We start from the raw sequence: 19,217 nt of genomic DNA, 5'->3' as shown, positions 1-19,217 counted from the left end.
CTACAAAATCCAATAGCCTCTCACTGACTTGTTAGTCATTCTGATGCATTGGCTACCATCAGCAATCCTGTGCAAGATGTGCCTTGCATCCATTGGAAGGACAACAGCAGGATTTAGTAAGTCGTGGGGATTTCTTGGCTGTTAGAATTTCTCCTAATACCGTAAGCAAAAACATAACATTGATGAAAGAACAAGTAGCAGGATCCTTGCTATATGCCATAAACACTGCAAATGGAACCCTAGATGGGCTCTTGGGAGGTATCAGATCTAGTTTTTCACTGTTCCATACGGTGGAATGCTGGAACAGTGGAAGCTGATAGCTTCTTTTACAGGCAATTAGATCCATCAAAAACCCAGTGAAGAGTCTCTGCCTCCCTTGTTACCATGTCTTCTATGTTTGCAACTAGCCACTCAGCAGTGAAACTCAATGCCTAGAACTGTAAAAGGATCATTTAGCTTGAAACTGATAACCCAACCTGAAGGTGCAGGTTTAACCTCTTCTCTGTGTTGTTTTGGGTTTTTTTCTTCTAATTTCTGTCAGCTCAGCAGCATTGTTTCTAAGCAACGGGAGAAAGCTGCAGTCCTGCGTGAAGCCATAGCCTAATTTCCCTGGCACACAAACTGAGTGGCAGAGGCAAGAAAGGAAGAGCAACATCAAGAGGGAATTCCTTCTTATAGATACCTGAAGTCAGAGAGGCTCCAAACCCAGATCCTGAGGGCTATTGCAAGAGTTGACACAGGTAGTGCGTGATTTCTTGTGTACATGTATGAGAGAGAGAATAGGGGGACAATATCCAGTAACACAGACAGCTTACTAGGTATGTCATTACTTTGTGTATTTCAGAGCAGAGGAGTGAAGCATGCACTTTGATTTTACAATAAATTCGTGGGCCAGGTGCTGGCTGCTCTCTTTGCTGTGTCCTGTTAGGCCAGCTGTTACCTCATCTCTTCCAGCCTGTCCTCTTCCCAGTCCATCCCCTCTTTGTACCACATAGATCTGATCAATACACACACAGTACGGAGAGCAAGCCATGTACTAAGAAACTCAGAAGTGGCAGCAGGTCAATAGATTGCATTATATGAGAGAATATCCATCACTGTGATGGGGATGCAAGCAACCTGCAAACTGACACTCAAGATTGATGCTCATCTTAAATGGGCTCATTCTGCCCATTTCCCATTACCAAACTCCTTACCCTCACTTTCAGTACTGTGCATGTTGTTTTCTCTTTCTTGACTAGATTTTTCTCAGCTTCTATTGCAGTCTTACCTGGGAAATGGTTTTGGCCAGATTTTTGTAGGGGATCTCCAAGTGTCCCATACTCTTTATCTGTGAATCAGATTTGCTCACTTGCAGAGATACTTGGTAGGATGCCCTTTTCTCTCTCCTAGGTCCCATTGAGCTTATGTTTCAGTGACAGCTAGAGTATGGAAAGAAAATGCCTGAAGAAAGAGATTGAAAAACTCCTGTGAGTAGTAACTGCCTACAACTGCCTTCATTGCATTTGAGATGGACTTGTTTTGATTGCAAAGGATTGCAATCCTAGCTGGATGACAACTGTAAAACCTTAGTCTTCTCTTGCTGGAAAGTATGAACAGACTTCCTTTGAGATGCTTTTAATTTTCTTACATGCAGTCTGCAGTGTGAGACCTGACTGCATATGCGACAGTAGAGATATCACAGCCCAGAACTTGCTCTGTGCCAGTGGGAAGGATCAGGGAGGTGCAGCGTTCCTCCCTTGCCATGCAGCCAGCGCCAGTCTCCTAGTTCATGCAGCAGTGTCTCATGCTCTTGGATGCAGGAGTGCCCAGCAGACAACTCTATACAAGTCCTGTAGCCATCTTCCCTAGCACTATTTGCATGGATGAGTAGTACTTAGTCTGAGGAAAGATTGCAGAATCAGGCCTCCCCTGAATGAGAAGAATGAGCACCAGTGAAGCATCTCTTTCAGTCACTTGGCTGTACAGTGAAACCCTTTTGTGAGTCCCCAGACTTTAAATACTTGATCTGTATTTGTACCTCTTCCTATATTTTGGAGCCTTTGGGGAAGACAGCAGTGTGGTTTGGGGGAAGCTAAGATTAGCAGTGATGCAGAAAACCAACAGCTTTCCTACTTAGGAGGTGTCTGTGAGAAATCCTGCAGTAGATTCCTAGCCCTGAATCATACCAAATTTAGCCCCGGTCTTGCACTAGCTTGAGAGTCATCTATTACATTTCTTATGCACTGGATTGCTTAGAACCAGTTGTAATTTGGAGTTATTTTCTTATTTTAAGGGGAGATTATGTTGGCATCAAACTACAAGAAAATGAATTTGATCCAAGAGGACAAAGGCAGCCCACCTTTCTAGATGACATGGTAATCACCTGACTTCTTACTTCCTATCCTCTTTAACTGCAGGGCTATAGAGAGCTCTGAAGGATGGCTGTTTGGTACAGCTGAATAACCTTTTCCTACAATGATCAATAAAAGCCCGTTACTAAAATGTGTATCTAAAGAGATTGGCTGTGAATAGCATCCAGGTATAATGTATCCAAGATAATTCAAGTTTGTGCTGATTTTTCAGCAAGACAAAGCTCATCCACAGAGGACATCTGATAAAGTTTAAGTCAACTAACCAAAGGGAATTCTTCACAAACTGAAGTTGTCTGTGCGTAACAAAACAACTTTCAGCTAAGCTGAGAAAGTCTTCCTGGGTGTGTTTAAAACCCCTCAAACCTCAGCAAGTGTCTTACAACTGGTGAGCTACCCAGTGTAGTTAAGAAATACTGGGCTCCAGCTCACATTTCCCTGCATTTCTCTGGTCTTTCTGTCATCCCTCAGTCAAGCAATTACAGTAAAAAAAACCACATAAGGTTCTTCTGTCTTTCCAGGTGCATTACAACTTAGCCTTCAGTGTTGGTTTGCTGTGGCTAAGTGACTTGGATGCTCAGACTGCACTGACAAGAGGGAAAATGTGAGTATTGCAAAGCTAAGGCCCTGCTGTTGCAGTGGGTTACACCAGTGTGAAAATGTAAAAACAGCAGTGAATTGAGCCCAGGACTACTTTTTGCATTTATAACACCAGGCTAATAATCTTCTTATTCAAAATACCATACAGGAATTTTGCGTCTCGCAACCGATACACGTATCCCAACCGAATTGAGAGAGAAGCTATGATACTATCTTCATATGCTGGAATATTAATGGTAAGAGGGCAAGAAAGATAGCAATATCTTTTGCTCTATGGCACCTGTCTAGAAATGCTCCCTGCACTCTGGATGTCTTTGTTCATTGAAAGCACAGTATACAGGCAGTGCAAATATCACAACTCTCTCTCATTTTTATCAGGTAGCCATTAAGTTTTGCTCAGCCTTAGGAAACAAAATAGGTTGTTTCAGTAGGTGGCCCTGTGCGTGTGTATAGGTTACTTATCTTGTCTCACCCAAGTGCAAAATGGTGAGCAAATTTTCAGGACCAGATCTCAATAGATTCATACTAGCAGCATGAAACAATACTAGGAGTTCACATGAAAGCTGTTTCAGAGATCAAAGGAAGGGGATATGAGCTGGATTTCACACATTCACTTTAAAGAATACTACTTCTGAGAGCTGAACCTCTCTCTCTTTACCTGTCTTCACAGAACAGCATTCCTGTTGAAGAGATCTTTGAGATTTACAACACGAGGCCCTCAGCAACACACTGGCAAAGCTCTGCAAATGTGAGTGATTTGTTGTTTTTTCAGCATCTCTACTAGGGGTCTGAGTGAAGATCTTTCTTACCTGTAGTGGCCTGGTCCAGCACGTAGTGCATTGGGCTGGCATTCTGAGAATGTGATCCACACGTGGATTATTTCTGTTCTCACTCCGAGTAAACACTGTTGAACTATTCCCTTCTCAGATCTGCCGTTATAGCTTAGAGCCTTGTGGGTGGCCTTTCAGCATCGTAATGAGGTGTAAAGCCTCCATGTGCAGTTGTAGTTATCCATGGGGTACTTCATCCCTGCTGCTAGTCTTGAGGGTGTGTGTCTGTCAAATTTGCAGAGTGCAGCACATTTCTTAATTGCTTGCAGATTGTATTGTGTGGGGGTCTATTATTATAGCTACTGTTTATTCCAGCTTTCCCATACTAATAAAGGGAAGAGACTTCATTCTATGGAAGACACTACTTTTAGACCAGCAGTGGTTGGGAATATGTGGATGATAGCTGGCAACATCCTACAATAAACTCTCATGTATCTCCTTGTTACAGCAGAATATAAGTGTTCAGGTAGCATTCAAGACCACAAGTTAGGTGCGACAGTGTGAATTTTATCCAAAGTTAGTGCTTTCCTTTGGGATTGTCATCTGGCTGCCAAAGATGTACCTTGTCTGTGGCCAGTCTTCTTCCCCAGTCCACTCAGGTTTCAAACCAGAAATCATCAGGGGACAATAGCTAAGAAAATGTGCTGTAGGTCTGAGAGAAGGCATTCGTCAGAGGAACCAAAGATGTGAAATTTGGCTAGAGACCTTTAACCCTGCAAGACAGAGACTTCTTTCAATACCTCCATGGGTTTTTTTGTAAGCTATTGTATGCTGCTTAGCACAGTGTGCCAATACTGCAGGTCTTAATCTGGGGTCGTGTTTAGGCAGGTTCATACAATCAGTGCTACGTTTACAGAAGCCAACTCTCAGAAGGGTACTCTGACTCTTGCATAGGCATTACATGACACTGCTCAAGGAGATTCAGTATCTGCATCCTAGGAATCCTTCCTGGATACCAGTAAAGGATCAGAGATGGCACCCATGAGAGAGCTTTAAATTCTCCCTTTATTGCAGCGTGAAAAAGAGGAGAAAAAGAAAACAGTGCTAAGCCAATTTTTACTTGTAGTGCATTGCAGTCCTATGGAAGGTGAACACACAGATTAAACAGAACAAACCAGCAACTCCGTGACTGCGAGGTCATCTGTGTTACCTGTGCACCTGCAGGGAAAACATGCACTAGAGTCTGGAAGTATCCTTGTGCCAAATCATACAATAACAACAGAAAACTTGCACAAGATTTTGCAATTCAGTTATTGCAGAGACAAGAAATAACATTACCCTGACTTGCAGATTAGACTAGACTGTCTGACTTGGGCAAGTCATTTAATCTCTGTCCTAGTCAATTTGTAGCACAGTCTGGGTCATTATTTGCAGTTAAAAAGCCTCCAGAGAGAAGGAGACTGTGTTTCCTTGGGCACAGTGCTCTGACAACATGGCCTGCTGTCAGCCAGTACACCAGAGTTGTTTGGGTATAGTCAGCTCTCAAGACAGGCCGCAGAGTGTGTGCCTCCTGCTTCCCTTCATCTGAGATTTCTAAGAGTGTATTTACATAAGCAAAGGAATCCAATACTGTTTAAGACCTTCCAGACAAGTCACATCCCCACTCTTTGGGAATGAAACGTCCATGTGGAATGATCCATCAGGTCTTAGGGAGCTTGTAAGACCTGAGCAGTTTTAGACGTCGGGACAACTTCTGTGTTCCCAGTTCAAACACCTTTCTATTTATATTGGGCATAAATTGCAGGGTTTACTGCTTTCATGCAAGTTCACACACGGGTACTGTGTTAGGCTTAAGTGGCAGGGTTCAGGCAGCAAGGACTGCAGTGGTGGCCTATATGGGAGGAGACCATGAGCTGCCCTGTGCCAGTCAACTCAGAAACCCATGTAAGCAGCCAAGCATGAGCCCAAACTTCAGCTAGAGAAGCACATGGCACCTCTACTGAAATGTATTTAAGGAAGAGCAGCAGCTACTAGGGAAGGAGACATGAGGACACATGTAAGGAGGCGTGTGGGGTGACTATTAAGAGAGACATGCTCTTAGAAGGAGGCTTCCCCTCCACGCCATGGCCTGCAGGGACAAAAGCACAGAGGAAAAGTAAGAAGTATAGAGCAATGCCAGACAGAAACCATTCGCACATGAGCCCAACCTCCTTTGCTACCCATCACCTCACAGAAGGAATTGGGGCAGACTGAATGTAACCATGAAAAAACAAGGGAAGTTGAGACTAGGCAGGGGAGGAAAGGTGCTTACTATATTTAACTTCTAGAGTTTGACCTCTTGATGCTTCCCTCATTACACCATCACTGGGATCAGAAACCTGTAGCAGCATAAGGGCTACTTCTAAAATCCCTGCTTCATCTTTTTAGTCTAAAAAGTCACCCATTACATGCTAGAATATTTGAATGATGTGCTCCTGGGTTTAGAGGTTTATGAAGGCTTATCGGCATGCCTCTTTCTGGCTTAAATGCCTGGCTGACCACAGACTTCATGGTTCCTTTCTGACCTGCACACTGGCATCGGGCTTTGCCCACCCAAGCAAACAAAGTGCTAGTGCAGGGAAAGCACAGACACATAAAAGCTCTTTGTCTTCAGTAGCTTAGCTTCAGGGAGACAGTTTCGTTCGTCAAAGGGCAGAAGCGGCTTGTTTGACTGTGTCATGCCATTCCTCTATTGGACCCATGCTGAAAATTATCCCCAGGCTACCAGAAAAAGAAACTGTGTATTTGGTTCAGGCAAAACTGGATACAGCAGACAAATGTAACTGAGCAACCAAATGGATAAAAAAAAAAAAAAAGCCTTCAGTAGACAAAAAGGAGATACTTACTCCAGCTTGACTGATCAGATCTCATCTTGGCCCTGCAGAGATTTCACCAGTTAAAACTCTTCAATCCTATCCTGCCCTGACACGAACACCTGCACTTAGCCCCAGTCTTAAAGTGGTATCCCATTCCCAAACATAGTTAACAGTCTTTCAGCATTGCTAGCATCACACACCTTGCAGAATCTACCCCAAACATTTTGATGTCTTCTGCCCTTTAGGTCTGAGAGAGGCCACCAAAGAAGAGGTACCAGTTCAGTGGTACCAGTGACTCCTAGCTTTGGCCATAGCAATGGTAAGCTATTGGCCCATTCTCCCACCAGCCTACTGCCTAGGCTGGTGTGCTATAAGCAATAAAGTGGAAGGAATCTCCCGCTGCATAAAGGCGTAATGCATTTGGATCATACAACATCTGTGCCTTTTAGAAAATGTTACATTTTAAACTGAAGTAATTTGCCCCTTTCGCTTTTGTCCCATTGGTAATAGCAAACTAGCTCTAGCCTTCTCTCTTTGAACACAGCAAACAGCTGAACTATTCACCTCCTCCTCTACCTTACAGCGCACCAGGGAGAGGCACAAAAAGGGCAGTCCAGCTATTCACAACCACACTAAGATGTAACCCAGCTCCTGGGTCTTTGGCATCGAGCTTTACAGAGGAGCGTTCCCACCAGCGTGCTCTAATTACCATTGATGTGGAGTGGGGAAGGAGGCTATGCAGGTCCGAGGAGGTATAGCCTGCTTCACAAGGACCTTGCCTGTGTTCAGAGCAAGTTTCTCTAGCAGCATATCATTAATCATGTAAGTGTAATTGCCCTTTAAAAAATAGGGGAGGTATTATAGTTTTTAATTCACGACTTAAGTCACAAGAAAGCATTCTATATGGCCCAGCTATTGAACGAAAGAGCGTTTGTGCTGAAATATGTAGATTTTATTTTCAGTAACACAGACTTTATTGATGTTTCCCAAGCAACCACTGGAAGTTGCTGTGGAATTGTAATCAGACTATAATAAATGATTCACATGTAATTCACAGTGTTTCTGGTGCGCTTAATTTTTTTTTTCCACCTTGGTCATGCTTAGCTGTAATATTAATGACAGACTGCCACCCGGTGTCCAGAAAGGGCTAGAGCTACACTCCAGCTCACAGCTACATGCACCAGAACAGCCTTGGCCATAACCTTTCTTAGTTGAATTTTCCCATGTCAAGAACTAGAAATGCCGCTAGATGCCATGTAGGGGCATTTCACAACATGTTAGTTCGAAGGAGGGAATCTTCCCCTCTGCCCCTGGGATAAGTGGGTGGATCAGCTCTCCCTCCTTTTGCTGTGAACATTACACTGTGTATTTTTACTGTCATGCTCCTCATGGGCAGGAATCCTTTTCTCTAGGAATTTCCAACCCAGGATATTTTTAGAAATCTCCATTTTGTGTGCACACCATACACTGCAGAGGAGTGATGTTTTCTTGGAAGTTTTCCCGCTACTCATGCTGTTTCCCATGGTGTTTTGGTTTGGGTTTTTTGGGGGGGGTGGAATAGTAGTTTTTTAGTTTTGATTTATATTCTGATATTATGCAAGCAGAGACAAAGAAAGAACAGAAATAGTCTTTCTGATCATCTCATGTTACTGTGCACTTGCCTAGATCCTGTCCCTAGTGGACTCGGGGATACTTGCTTGATGGTCATGAGGTAGCAAAGTTACAAAATTTTCTGAAGAGGAAGATAAGCCATTGTTATCAGGATCTCCAGTTTCTATTTCAGCAACAACACTGCTTAATTTTAATAACGGGCTTAAGATCATTCCCAGTCTATGACAAAGGAATGGAAATGCTTTGCTGAATTTGGAAACTAAGGATAATTCATTTTGCAAAGCCCTAAGTAGTTTAAGAGGTTAAATCTACTGTTATCATTAACAGTAACTCTTGGAGCACAGCTTATGCCTCCTTAAGAGTCCTAGTCTCAAAGAGTTGGAATCCAGCCCATCTCAAAATTCAATTTCTGTTGACCTCAGGTTTGGTTATCTTTTCTTCCCCCGCGCCCCCCTTCCCGTTTCCCATCAAAGTAAAACAGTGGAGATTCCCGTTATCGCCCATCACTTTTGAAGCTTTGGCTTAGATCTCCTTGAAAACCAAGCACTAGCTTTACCAAGATATATAGATACTTAGGGAGCCTAAGGCACATCCTAGTGGGATTTAGGATCCAGAAGATTTCTGATTCATGAGAAGGGACATCTTAGCCTGAGATGGACGTAATGGTTGTTATCCCAGCTGCTTGCTGCTTCTCAGAGTTTCCTACCCCATTGTCCAGACATTTCAGGAGCTGACATGTGAACAGCTGAGCAGCCACAGGCTGCATGCCAGGATGTTTTGGCAGATCACAATCCCCAGTCTGCAGCAGTACACACAGGGCTATAAAATGCAGCAGTTCAGCTACTGTGTGGACAACTGAAATGCCTGGGCAGTGGGGATGGGCACTTCAAGAAGGTGGGTGGGCCAAGCATCCAGGACAAAAACTTGCCAGCAAAGCTGCGCTCATTTATCCATCAGGACCTCTGAAGCAGTTATCTAACTTTCAGCTGACCACAAAAGAGCATGCTCATTTGGCTTGGCACATAGTTTCTGCAGACATACTAATCTATGAATTGTCCTTCCAGGACGACTGGATTCAGCCTTTCAAGCTCTCCGTGCATCCATTTGCCATGCTGACTGCCCCTGAAGCTGCAGAGTATGCCTGGAAGCAAAGTGAGCACAATTCACCCCAACTCCCACAAGGCCAGGGCAGGGGGACATGGGGCAGCAGCACCTGGCCCAGCAGAGCCACCAAGTTACAGCCTGCTGAGCTCTAACAGCTGCACAGGGAAAGGATAGTGTAAACTTGGTCTGTGCCTGTTCTCTTGTGGGGAGGGGGTGAGGTACAGGCATTTTCTCATTGTAGCCTAGAAATAGTGTTTAGCTCAGGCTCCTAAGCTCATGACAATTGCGAAAGGGGCATTTTCCTCAAGTTGAGGTAAACAATAAGATTACACATTTCTGATAGGATCAGCCTTCATGTCCCACAATCACTTGTTTGTTCTTAAGCTTGGACTATTACTAGGACTTTTGCAAAGGTCAGTTGTGCTGCTGGCCAGTGAAAGAGCCACCCCCCCTTCCCTGCTTCTTCTCCAAGTGCAGCAAAACAGAGTAACTGCAGGAACATGAGGGAATTTGAAGCTGGAACCCCTTATCTCCAACCATGTACTGCAACTGATCCCATGCAGTAGGTCTGTAAACCAGCCTGGTGGCCCCCTGTAAGCCCAAGATGATGTGAGGCCCTTTCTCGTTCCCAAGGCATCAAGTACCGGAGAGCAGCAGCGTATCAAAAGCCCAACCCTTGTTCAGCAAGGAGAGCTAAGAAAGACAGCAAGCAACAGGACTCGCTCACCAGAGGAAAGCAACAGGTTGACAAAGTAGGTCTGAAGAATTCACACAAGCCAGTATAACTGTTTCTGCAACACTGCCACTGAATGTCACAGCTAGACCGGCACCTCAAGCCACCCAGAGCCTACAAAGCCTTTCATGTCTGCCCTGCTCAGCACTCTTTAGCATGAGAAGTTTCATAGTAGCACAAATTTATAATATAGTGTCAATGCTAAATTGTACTTTCACAGCAACTGGCTCCTTGGCAGGAGGTGTCACGCATGAGCTGGAAAGTCAACTGCAGTACTCAACAACTCCAGTAATACTCAACAACTCAACTCCAGTAATACGCAACATACGCATGGAAGGCACCCTTCTGGCTAATATCCCTGCAAAACACATTCACCACTATCACTTTTAGGTTAAAAAAACAGTTGAAGACTATTTAAAAAAAAATTAACAAAAAACTGACTCCATAAAGAACCCAGTAATGTCAGATTAGCCTAGCATGTACATGAATTAGGCTCTGCCTTTCTATTTGCCCATGATTTGCAAAAGCCTATTGTTTGCTGCAGCTCCACTGAGCAGGAGACCTAAGAAAACATTGTAGCAGCAGCAGGGCTGGATTTCGCCAAGTAGAGGGGCTCCCCCATAGCCTCGAGTTCAATGTGCATCACATGTCACACAGCAGGAGGGAAGCTGATCTGCCATGCAGTCCCCATCTCTCTGATGGATTCAGCCCTGCGTGCTGTGCTTGCGCTTATTAACATTTGCATCCTGCAGGGAACTACAGAAGCAAAACAAGGAATCTCTCCAGAGAAGCCTGGAACAGATTCAAAAGCAAGGAATGCAAAGGAAGCAAAGACATAACAAAGACCCAGACTTCATGTACCTCACTTAGCTGTAGGTGAGCTAACTGATGTCTTCTACCATAGCTTTGGTAATGCATTTGCAACTTGTGGTTTGGGGTTCTTTTTTTGGTTTTTAAATCTTAGCAGTCATTCCTTCCTTCCCACCCCTCATATCGTGTACCCAAGACTCTGACATTCCCTCCTCTTCCCTTAGCCACTTCTCTCCTGTTTCCCTGCCAGTGTGTTGGGAGTTTACATTTTCCCAGTGCATCCCTACTGCTTCTCAACCTACCATGCTACTTTTACAGAGCCAAAGAGGGGATGCAGCACTTCAGAGGCAGGGAATACACCCTTCCGCTTGTCCACAGTGCTGTGCAACTCCCACACATGATCCAGAATGGGGCAGGAATGAGCTTCCCTGCATGTGACATGAGGGTTGTGCCTCTTAGGACGATCCCGTTTTCTTCAGCTCTCCCCTTTAACCGTCTTACTTTATTTCCTTAAAGGATTCAGCTAAAGAAAAAGCCTCTCCCTGCAGTGCCAGCGTAGCACTGAAGCCTAACTGTCTTCCATTCCCTGTTCGTAGGTCCCTAATGGTTTGTCTCTGTTAGGTCCATGCTGTGCGGCCCAAGAACACCCCCCATTTCTTAGATGAGCTGTCACAACCTTCATCCTTGTATTAACTCTACCTTGCGATAAGAGTTGGGTGCACATGGTTCTTCTTCCACATCCCTCTGTTCCTCTGGCTGGAAGCCTGGGCACACAGCATGGGGTGTTTCTATAGGACTCTTTCTAATTAATTCCATAGAAGTTTCAGGGCTCAGTGGGGTAGTAGAAGTGTTCACTGCTGAGAGGTGCATTTAACGCTAACTGCAGGGTAGAAAGGCTCCATTAGAGCTTGTTACATATAAAAATTATAGAAATGAAGATTCCCAGCTACTTCTAGCCAGGGGATAGACATCCATCCAAAGTATGGTCACATATTATACAGCTGCATTAACCCATGCCTTGGAGATGGTCCTGTACTCTAATGCAAAATATCTGCTAAAGGAAAAACCAATAAACACTTGTGAAGCAAAACATTTTTCTTTTTCTGCCTGCTGATTCTCAGTCACTGACCCTGTTTATGGAGATGCCAAAAGACAGCACTACACAAGAAGGGCTGGGAATGGTTAAACTTAATCAGGGATTCAAAGGATCTTTTAGAAGTCCTCATGGACTCAAAGCTTGCTTTCAACTCACCAGGTGCACAGCTTTTCTTTTTTTTTTTTAACATAACATCACAAATTTCCTGTTAAAATCAGTCTAAAATGAAACATAGTTGCTGTAAACACCTGCCCTTTCAATTCTGAGCTGTCCATGGGGAAAGACCTAACCACACAGCTTGGTACATTCAAAAATTGCAGATTAACTGGTGAGTCTTTGTGCTGATATTGATGGGGCTTCTTAGCCATACCATGCATTCCCCCACTTTCCTTTCAAGCCACGTGAGCCAAAATTCAAGGCCTAAGGAAGTCAGATGAGAAGGCTAGAAGGGACTTAAGATCAACAGCAACATCACCCTCCTTACACAGGAACTCTTTAGCCATGACTTTCTGCAGCATCAGCTGTCTTGACCTGGTTAGTTCACTGGGCAGGAAGCGGGATTGCTGGAATGCACTATCCAATCCCATTTAGCAGTTCCTACCTCTCCTCCATGGCCTGCGTTCACTGCTGGGACAGGCCTGCACTGTCACATTCAGCTCAGGCTCATTCCTGGAGCTCAGAGCATCCATCAGCTTCTAAACAGAGGCTTCTGTTCTTGCAAACAAATTCAGTAGAGCAGTAGACAGCAGCCAGTGCCAGGACCTGAGCAAATTTCATGCCAGCTCAAACAGCATCAGTCTGACCCCTTAAAAGCCAAAGCAGAGAGAAATTGTACTTTGAAATGAGGTCATTACAAGAGGGGAGGAGGGGATATTGCTGCTGAGCATGTAAGTAGGAGAACAATGGCGACGGGGTGGTTAAGATTAAACAGCTAGAGAGACAGATTAACATCTCATGACTGATTTTTGCTCACTGAACTGCAATAAAATAAACAGTAAGACTTCAACAAATAGGTGATTAGCCGTGTTATTCCAGCGCTGTCTTTGCTATTAGAGTACTGCCATGGTCTTCACTTTTCCTTGGCTAATACTTCCTGGTTTGTATAGATAAGGCTGGTGGAGTTAAGAGGAGTAAGCAACAGAAATCCTGCTATGCTAATAAGCATAAAAATGGTGTTTCATTTTCAGAGTGCAAGCACCTTCCCCTTTGCTACTCCCTCCCCTGTTGGCTGGCTGGTGTCTAGTTGTCTGTACACAAAAATCAAACCCAGCAGATCAGGTGGTTTGCCATTCACACATTCACGTTTTCAGACAGCCAGAATCAAGGAGCTGAAAGGTGCTTGTAGATGTGTGCACAGTGGGATTGGTGAATGATAGCCGCCTGCCACCTTGACTGAAATTTCCTCCTTTCCTGAGCTATGTTGTCTCCTGAATAAAAAAAAGGCTTTGCTGTGACCAGACCAATTAGCCAGAACAACTTCAAAATCTTTTCTCAGCTATGCAAAAAGCAATGGACATAGTTCAGAGCTCAGATGAGATGCAGTCCTAAATTTGTTCTACAGGACCCAGAAGAGATCTCTGATCATATGTGCACACATAGCAACAGTTGTCACGTGCATACAGTTGGTGCCCACCACTGCACTGCAATACTATCCGCGGTGGGAAAGATAAGAGACCATTCTGGATCTGTTCTTTGTAAGTAAGTACCTGAAATCATGTTGTACAGCAAGTGAGGAACTGAACAGGGCATCATCCCCTTTCCCTTTGGCAATTTAAGAGCTGCCCATTGTACCCCAGAGACTGACTCCAGTAGCAGAACTCGTGGTAGCAACTTGGTGCTGCCATTTACAGCCCAGTTTATGACACTGAAATAGGTGATGGTTTCAGCTAACACTCTTGGCCATGAACAACACAGCAGCTGAGGCACAGACATCCTGCCTGCAGGACCAGGGGTGCTAACTTGTTAAATTGCCCCACACAAGCTTGTGAGTCAGAGCCTTTCGACCGTAGCCAGAGTTACTAGAGCACTGCCCATGCAAGCAAGCCCCAATTTCCCCCTCATTTCTGGTACAGTAATCCTGATTGCAGACATGTCACTACTGATTCTGTAGCTATTCCTGAAAATTGTCTTTTTGGTGAAGAGCTTTTACCTAGTCAAACATCAGGTGAAAACACCTAGCATCCATCTTGGAATGGCAAAATACCCCTGTTTTGTGTGAGAGACTGGTTTATCTGTAGGACAAAAATAGAACAAATCTGTTTTGAAAAGAATCAATTTTGTCAGGATGGAATCTAACACATTAAGTGCATAGGACTGTATATCTTCAAGAGGCAGCCAGCAGCAAGAGCAAATACCAGAGTCAAAGCAATGAGAAATTCAGTTTTACTCAATCTCTTTAAAACAATGTAAAGGATACTGGCTCCACGAGGGGAGTCATGGTTGAAAGATCTAGCATCTCTGCTGCGTTTTCTATATCCAAGAATGGTTAGAGGTGCTCAAAACAGGAACTAGCCCAGACTGGCTCCAAAAAGGGGTTTGTCTGCAGCAAAGCAAAGTCAGGGAGAACACCAACTGCCAAATCCTGCCGACTGTCACCAGGCCAGGTGCTGTTATGGAAGTGATCTGCCAGGTACTTGCACACAGGTATTCCCACTGCCAGTGCTAAACGCATAGTCCCTTTATGTCAAGCAAGTATGTGGTGTGGTTGCCAGAGACATCCAGGGCGAGACTTCATGGCCTTTCATGACGACTTGCATTAACATCTGCTGTTAAAGAACTCGTGTGCAATCCACGCAGCATCCACTGTTTCCCTACATCATTCATCATCCTGAAGATCTACCCACCAGTTTGCCATACAGTTGGACTCAATCTTAAGGGTCTTTTCCAACCTAAATGATTCTATACACAAGGAATTACACTTTGAAATAGAGTCAGATGTGACATTAAAGTATTGTGAGAACTTTGCACTAATGTTCTGTATTGAGTATTTCGTGCATGCTCACACTGCCTGCTGCCAGTTCCATTGAGTCCAGGTCAGCAACCCATCCAGCCTGCAGACAAAGATCAAGGCCTGAACACTCTACTTACAGTAATAGCAACAATACATCAAGTCAAGTACAATAGTCAAGCAAACAACATGACAAGGAAATCCCACAGGATGAAGGCAGGTGGTCTGAGGTAACCCAGAAAGCTCAGAAGAATAGGTCTGAATATACTAAAGAGGACAGGAAGGTATCTAACCTGTTTGGAAATGGTGAGTGCACATTACCCCCTGTCATTTAATAAGGATACAGTTAAAAACAACATCAATGAAGTGGTTTGTGATGGAAGGATGTGAAGGGGGAGGTTTCATATTCCCCCTATCTGTTTCCCCAGAAGACACCCTTGTCTTTCTCTTTCCTTTCTTGCCACAGCACGGAAAGCCCTTTTCTTTGGTCTGAGACCTTGTAAGCAAAGCTGCACTCCACTCAGTCTCCCAAACCTTCCCCTGTTCTCTCTCCTTACAGGCACAAACACTCATTTGTTCCACTGGAGGTGGAGTTGCAAATAGAGCTCTTTTAAATAAACTAGATCTACAAAGGTGTTCATCTGCATGCCAAGTTAACTGATGAATCATGTTGACAAGGCCTTTACATGCTTGAATGAGTTTCCCCAAATACATAAGATTATAAATCTGGTTTTGGAGTGCAGTAGTTTCTTTTGATCTGAAGCCTCACCTACTGGTGATGTAAGACCAGCTGTATAACCAGCTTTGCATATTCCATGAAGCAGGTTTTTTTCAAGAGTTTAAGATTTAGGTTCAAGAAAATAATAATCAGAATAGAACAAGTCAAGGTTTGTTCCAGCCCTGCACCAAACAAGAAAAAAACGACAGAGGAAAAGTTCCAAAAGCGAGGAATACAGTTTTCCGTAACCTGCTAGCTGTGCTTTACTGTTAAAGCACTCTGTTTTAGTGTTAAACAACAATCCTTCCTGGTTCCAGATAGAGAGCAACTTGAGTTTAATGCAGCTTGCTATTTTTTGAATTTTTAAAACAGACTTTCAAAGGGAAAAAAATTGAACCAACTGATTTATAATGTTAGCCAGTAATTCAGATACACTGATAAACACCTAATAAGAACCATTTGATTGCAATCTTTTTATTCTTCAGGGATGCAACAGTTAACCACACACCAGGAAGGGACTGAAACTTTTAATCACTATTTCCTTGTAACACATCTGTGCTAAAATTTGTACACAATAGAAGGGATTAGTAGGCAAAAGCGAAAAACACCACATGATATGGAGACTTTTCCTGTTTCCAGGATAAAGTGGGTGAAAAAGTATTGAAATAGAAGCAAAGTTCATCTGCTCTCACAAAAGGAAAAATTGAACAAATACCATGGGACAAGCTTAGGCAAGAGGTAATCGACACCATGTGGGGAAGGGAAGGAAAGGAACAGACCTACACCAGAAACTGCTCAGGTCCGCTGAGTTCGATAGCTTTCAGGCAAAGGAGGTTCTGCGAAGAACCATTCTTATGCACACATCCCCCATTGGGTCAGGTGTACCACATGAAATAGTTGATATCCGCTGAAAGTGTAGTCCACTCCACAGTTACACAATAATTCACTTGTGCACAGCATCAGCAAACGCAGCCCAAAACCCAGAAAATGAGAGTCCTATATGATAAATGCAATAAATGCCGTAACTGCAATAAAGACAATACATGAGATCTCCTCACAGCTTAGAATGGGCCCTTTTGTGTTACTTTTTGCAGACGCAGCATTAGGGCTATGATATATAAAAGCAACGACAGTGTTCGCTCACAGCTCTCACCTCAGCAAACTGCCAAACATGGGAAAGGTAAGTGGAAGCCCCAGTATGCCAGTACTCTGCTCTGACACACTGGGATGGACTATGAGTCTTTGCAAATATTTATATTGCAGATCATTTTTTTATGAAGACAAGAGCTTCCGGGGCCACTGCTACGAATGTAGCAGCGACCACCTTGACCTGCAGTCCTATGTGATGCAATTCCATTCAGGTGGAAAAAGGCAGCTGGATGATTTACGAGAACCCCAATTACTCGGGACACCAGTACTTTTTAAAAAGGGGAGACTATCCTGACGTCCAGAAGTGGTTCAGTCTCTGCAATTCCATCGTCTTGTCATGTAACCCTACAAGTAAGTTCTGCTTGGCAGTGTATCACAGTTTAAGAAATTGAGTGTGGTTTATCCTTTAAGAATATAGCTATACAGTCTCTTCAAGTAACTCAGGAGACAGGCAAAGTTCAGTACGGCAAAGCAAAATTTCACTGGAGATGAAGGAAATAATCTGTTTAATATCAGTGCTATTTCCAGGGCCTGTTCATAACTTGGGGATGCTAAAAGAAAGCTGAGTGACTGTTTCTAGGTAAAGAATGTTTTTACATTGCTCTGGGAAGGGCTAGCAGGGCCAGCTGACAGAAAGTTCTGCTGTAGGCTGATACATGCACCTTGCTTGTGACCATACTATGTTATGACTCTGACACAAGAACATGTTAAATCAGATTTGCCATGGGTATGGCTTTCTTAACATAAAAGCGGTGTTGGTTAAAATCGGGCAAAGAACTAATACTTGCTAAAGTACTTCTCTGGTTAGTAAGATATACTATAGAGCATAAGCTATAGCAGCAGGAACACTCCACGTGCCTGTGCTTCACATAGGTCAGCAGTTTGCCACATGGCAATTGCCTGCGCACCAGAGTATAATGGGAGCATATGGAGTAACATGATGAATGTCTTTTAGTAGCATAGTTCTAAAAAAGCCACATTATTCATGCCTGGTCACAAGTAAGCAACACAGATCATCTCAAAGTCACATGAATACATTTTCTCCTATTGTCACAATATAAAGTCCTTGTAAATCCCATTTCTTCAAATCATAAAGCATCCTCCATTTACTTCCTACCACACATATGATCATACCCATTTGCTGGCACTCCTGAGCTCCTCCATGTAGGTAAGGATTAAACTTCCTCTATTAGCTTCAAGAGTGAATCTCTTCACAATCCCGTCTCCAGAATAGAACACAGTTTCTCAGAAATGCATATAGTACCTGGGAAAGTTGCCTTTTTTCTGTATGTCTGTCTTGTTTAGTTATGTCAGAATCAGTTAAATGTCTGTCTTTCCTACATTTTTGCTGTTTGCCACTGCAGAATTCTGTTTCCCACAAGATTCAGCTCTATGAAAAAGAGGAGCTCCAAGGCCAAATGTGGGAGCTCACTGATGATTGTCCATCATCAGTCCCAGGCTACATCCATCTCCTTGAGATCTGCTCCCTCAATGTTTTAGGTGGCTCTTGGATCTTGTATGAAATGCCCAGCTTCAGGGGCCGACAGTATTTACTGAAAACCAGGGAATACAGAAGATCCCCTGACTGGGGTGCAGTAAATACCAAAATTGTCTCTTTGCAGAGGCTGGCTGACTTGCACCGAGTTATTGCTCCCACGCTAAATAAACAGTGAATGCATTCCAAAAATCCTTGTTCAAACAAATGTTCCTTCACTACTACAAACAAATGAAAGTTGTGCAGTCCAGAGGGAAATCCGATTCCTGTCACATTTTAGGGGGAGAGGGGGAATGCTTTAAAAAATATTCACAATTATCCAGCTGTTCCATAGTACATGGTAATTTAAATAAGTGTTGAAGGTCCAACTGCATATTGCTAACCTCTGTCATTACTTCACTGGACAGGCTATTAATAGGCAGGTCTGATTCCTTCATCTAAGTTCTCCCCAGTTTTACAAGTTTTGATCTAGGAATAGATTCCAGCTCTATACTTACCAGGGTTAACAATATGCAATTGGACCTTTAACATTTATTTAAATTATCATGTACTTGGAACAGAAAAGTAAGTAAGTCCCATTAATAGTTATATCCAATGAAGTACTGATTGAGGAGGAAAAGGACAGAAAGATGCAGAGGAACTCAGAACAAGGTGTATTTGGCATCGAATTCTTCATGCAAACAAGCTGCTCTATGCTACCACCAGTCCAGCAAAGATTTCCAGTCTTATCCCAGCTGATTCCTCCAGAAAGAATTTTTCCAGATCATTAAATCACACCACCTTTATACAGCATGTTTTAGTGAACCTGTACTTCATGAACTAGATGTTTAGTTGGTGTCAATCGCCCTGCCTCTACTGACTTCAGAGCTGCACTATCTGCTGCAGCAGGAAATTGAGCCAAATCCCTCAATTGCCAGGCTATTCCGCATGCAAAAGGAATTAAATAAGCATACCAGTGCAGATTAGAAACAGGACAAC

At 43.6% G+C, this 19,217-nt stretch overlaps 2 protein-coding genes across 2 annotated transcripts; both read left to right on the top strand.

Annotated features, from left to right (window-relative positions):
* Window positions 1-1,428: 1,428 nt before the first annotated feature.
* On the top strand, window positions 1,429-10,259 carry LOC309590894 (uncharacterized protein C2orf80; the record flags this gene model as incomplete). The annotated part of the gene is made up of 7 exons (XM_082312467.1): window positions 1,429-1,469; window positions 2,276-2,357; window positions 2,873-2,955; window positions 3,100-3,187; window positions 3,622-3,699; window positions 9,252-9,339; window positions 9,925-10,259. The coding sequence occupies 7 exons, from the start codon at window positions 1,429-1,431 to the stop codon at window positions 10,074-10,076; spliced, it is 612 nt and encodes a 203-aa protein (XP_082168593.1). The 3' UTR covers window positions 10,077-10,259.
* A 6,507-nt stretch (window positions 10,260-16,766) lies between these two features.
* Window positions 16,767-18,417, top strand: LOC309590338 (gamma-crystallin B-like; the record flags this gene model as incomplete). The annotated part of the gene is made up of 3 exons (XM_082311457.1): window positions 16,767-16,775; window positions 16,957-17,095; window positions 18,050-18,417. The coding sequence occupies 3 exons, from the start codon at window positions 16,767-16,769 to the stop codon at window positions 18,415-18,417; spliced, it is 516 nt and encodes a 171-aa protein (XP_082167583.1).
* Between the last annotated feature and the right edge of the window lie 800 nt (window positions 18,418-19,217).

Source organism: Platalea leucorodia, assembly GCF_965183815.1.
Source record: "Platalea leucorodia genome assembly, chromosome: 5".
NCBI lineage: Eukaryota > Metazoa > Chordata > Aves > Pelecaniformes > Threskiornithidae > Platalea > Platalea leucorodia.
The sequence above is the reverse complement of the archived record's forward strand: the minus strand, read 5'-3'. Positions and strand labels throughout refer to the sequence as shown.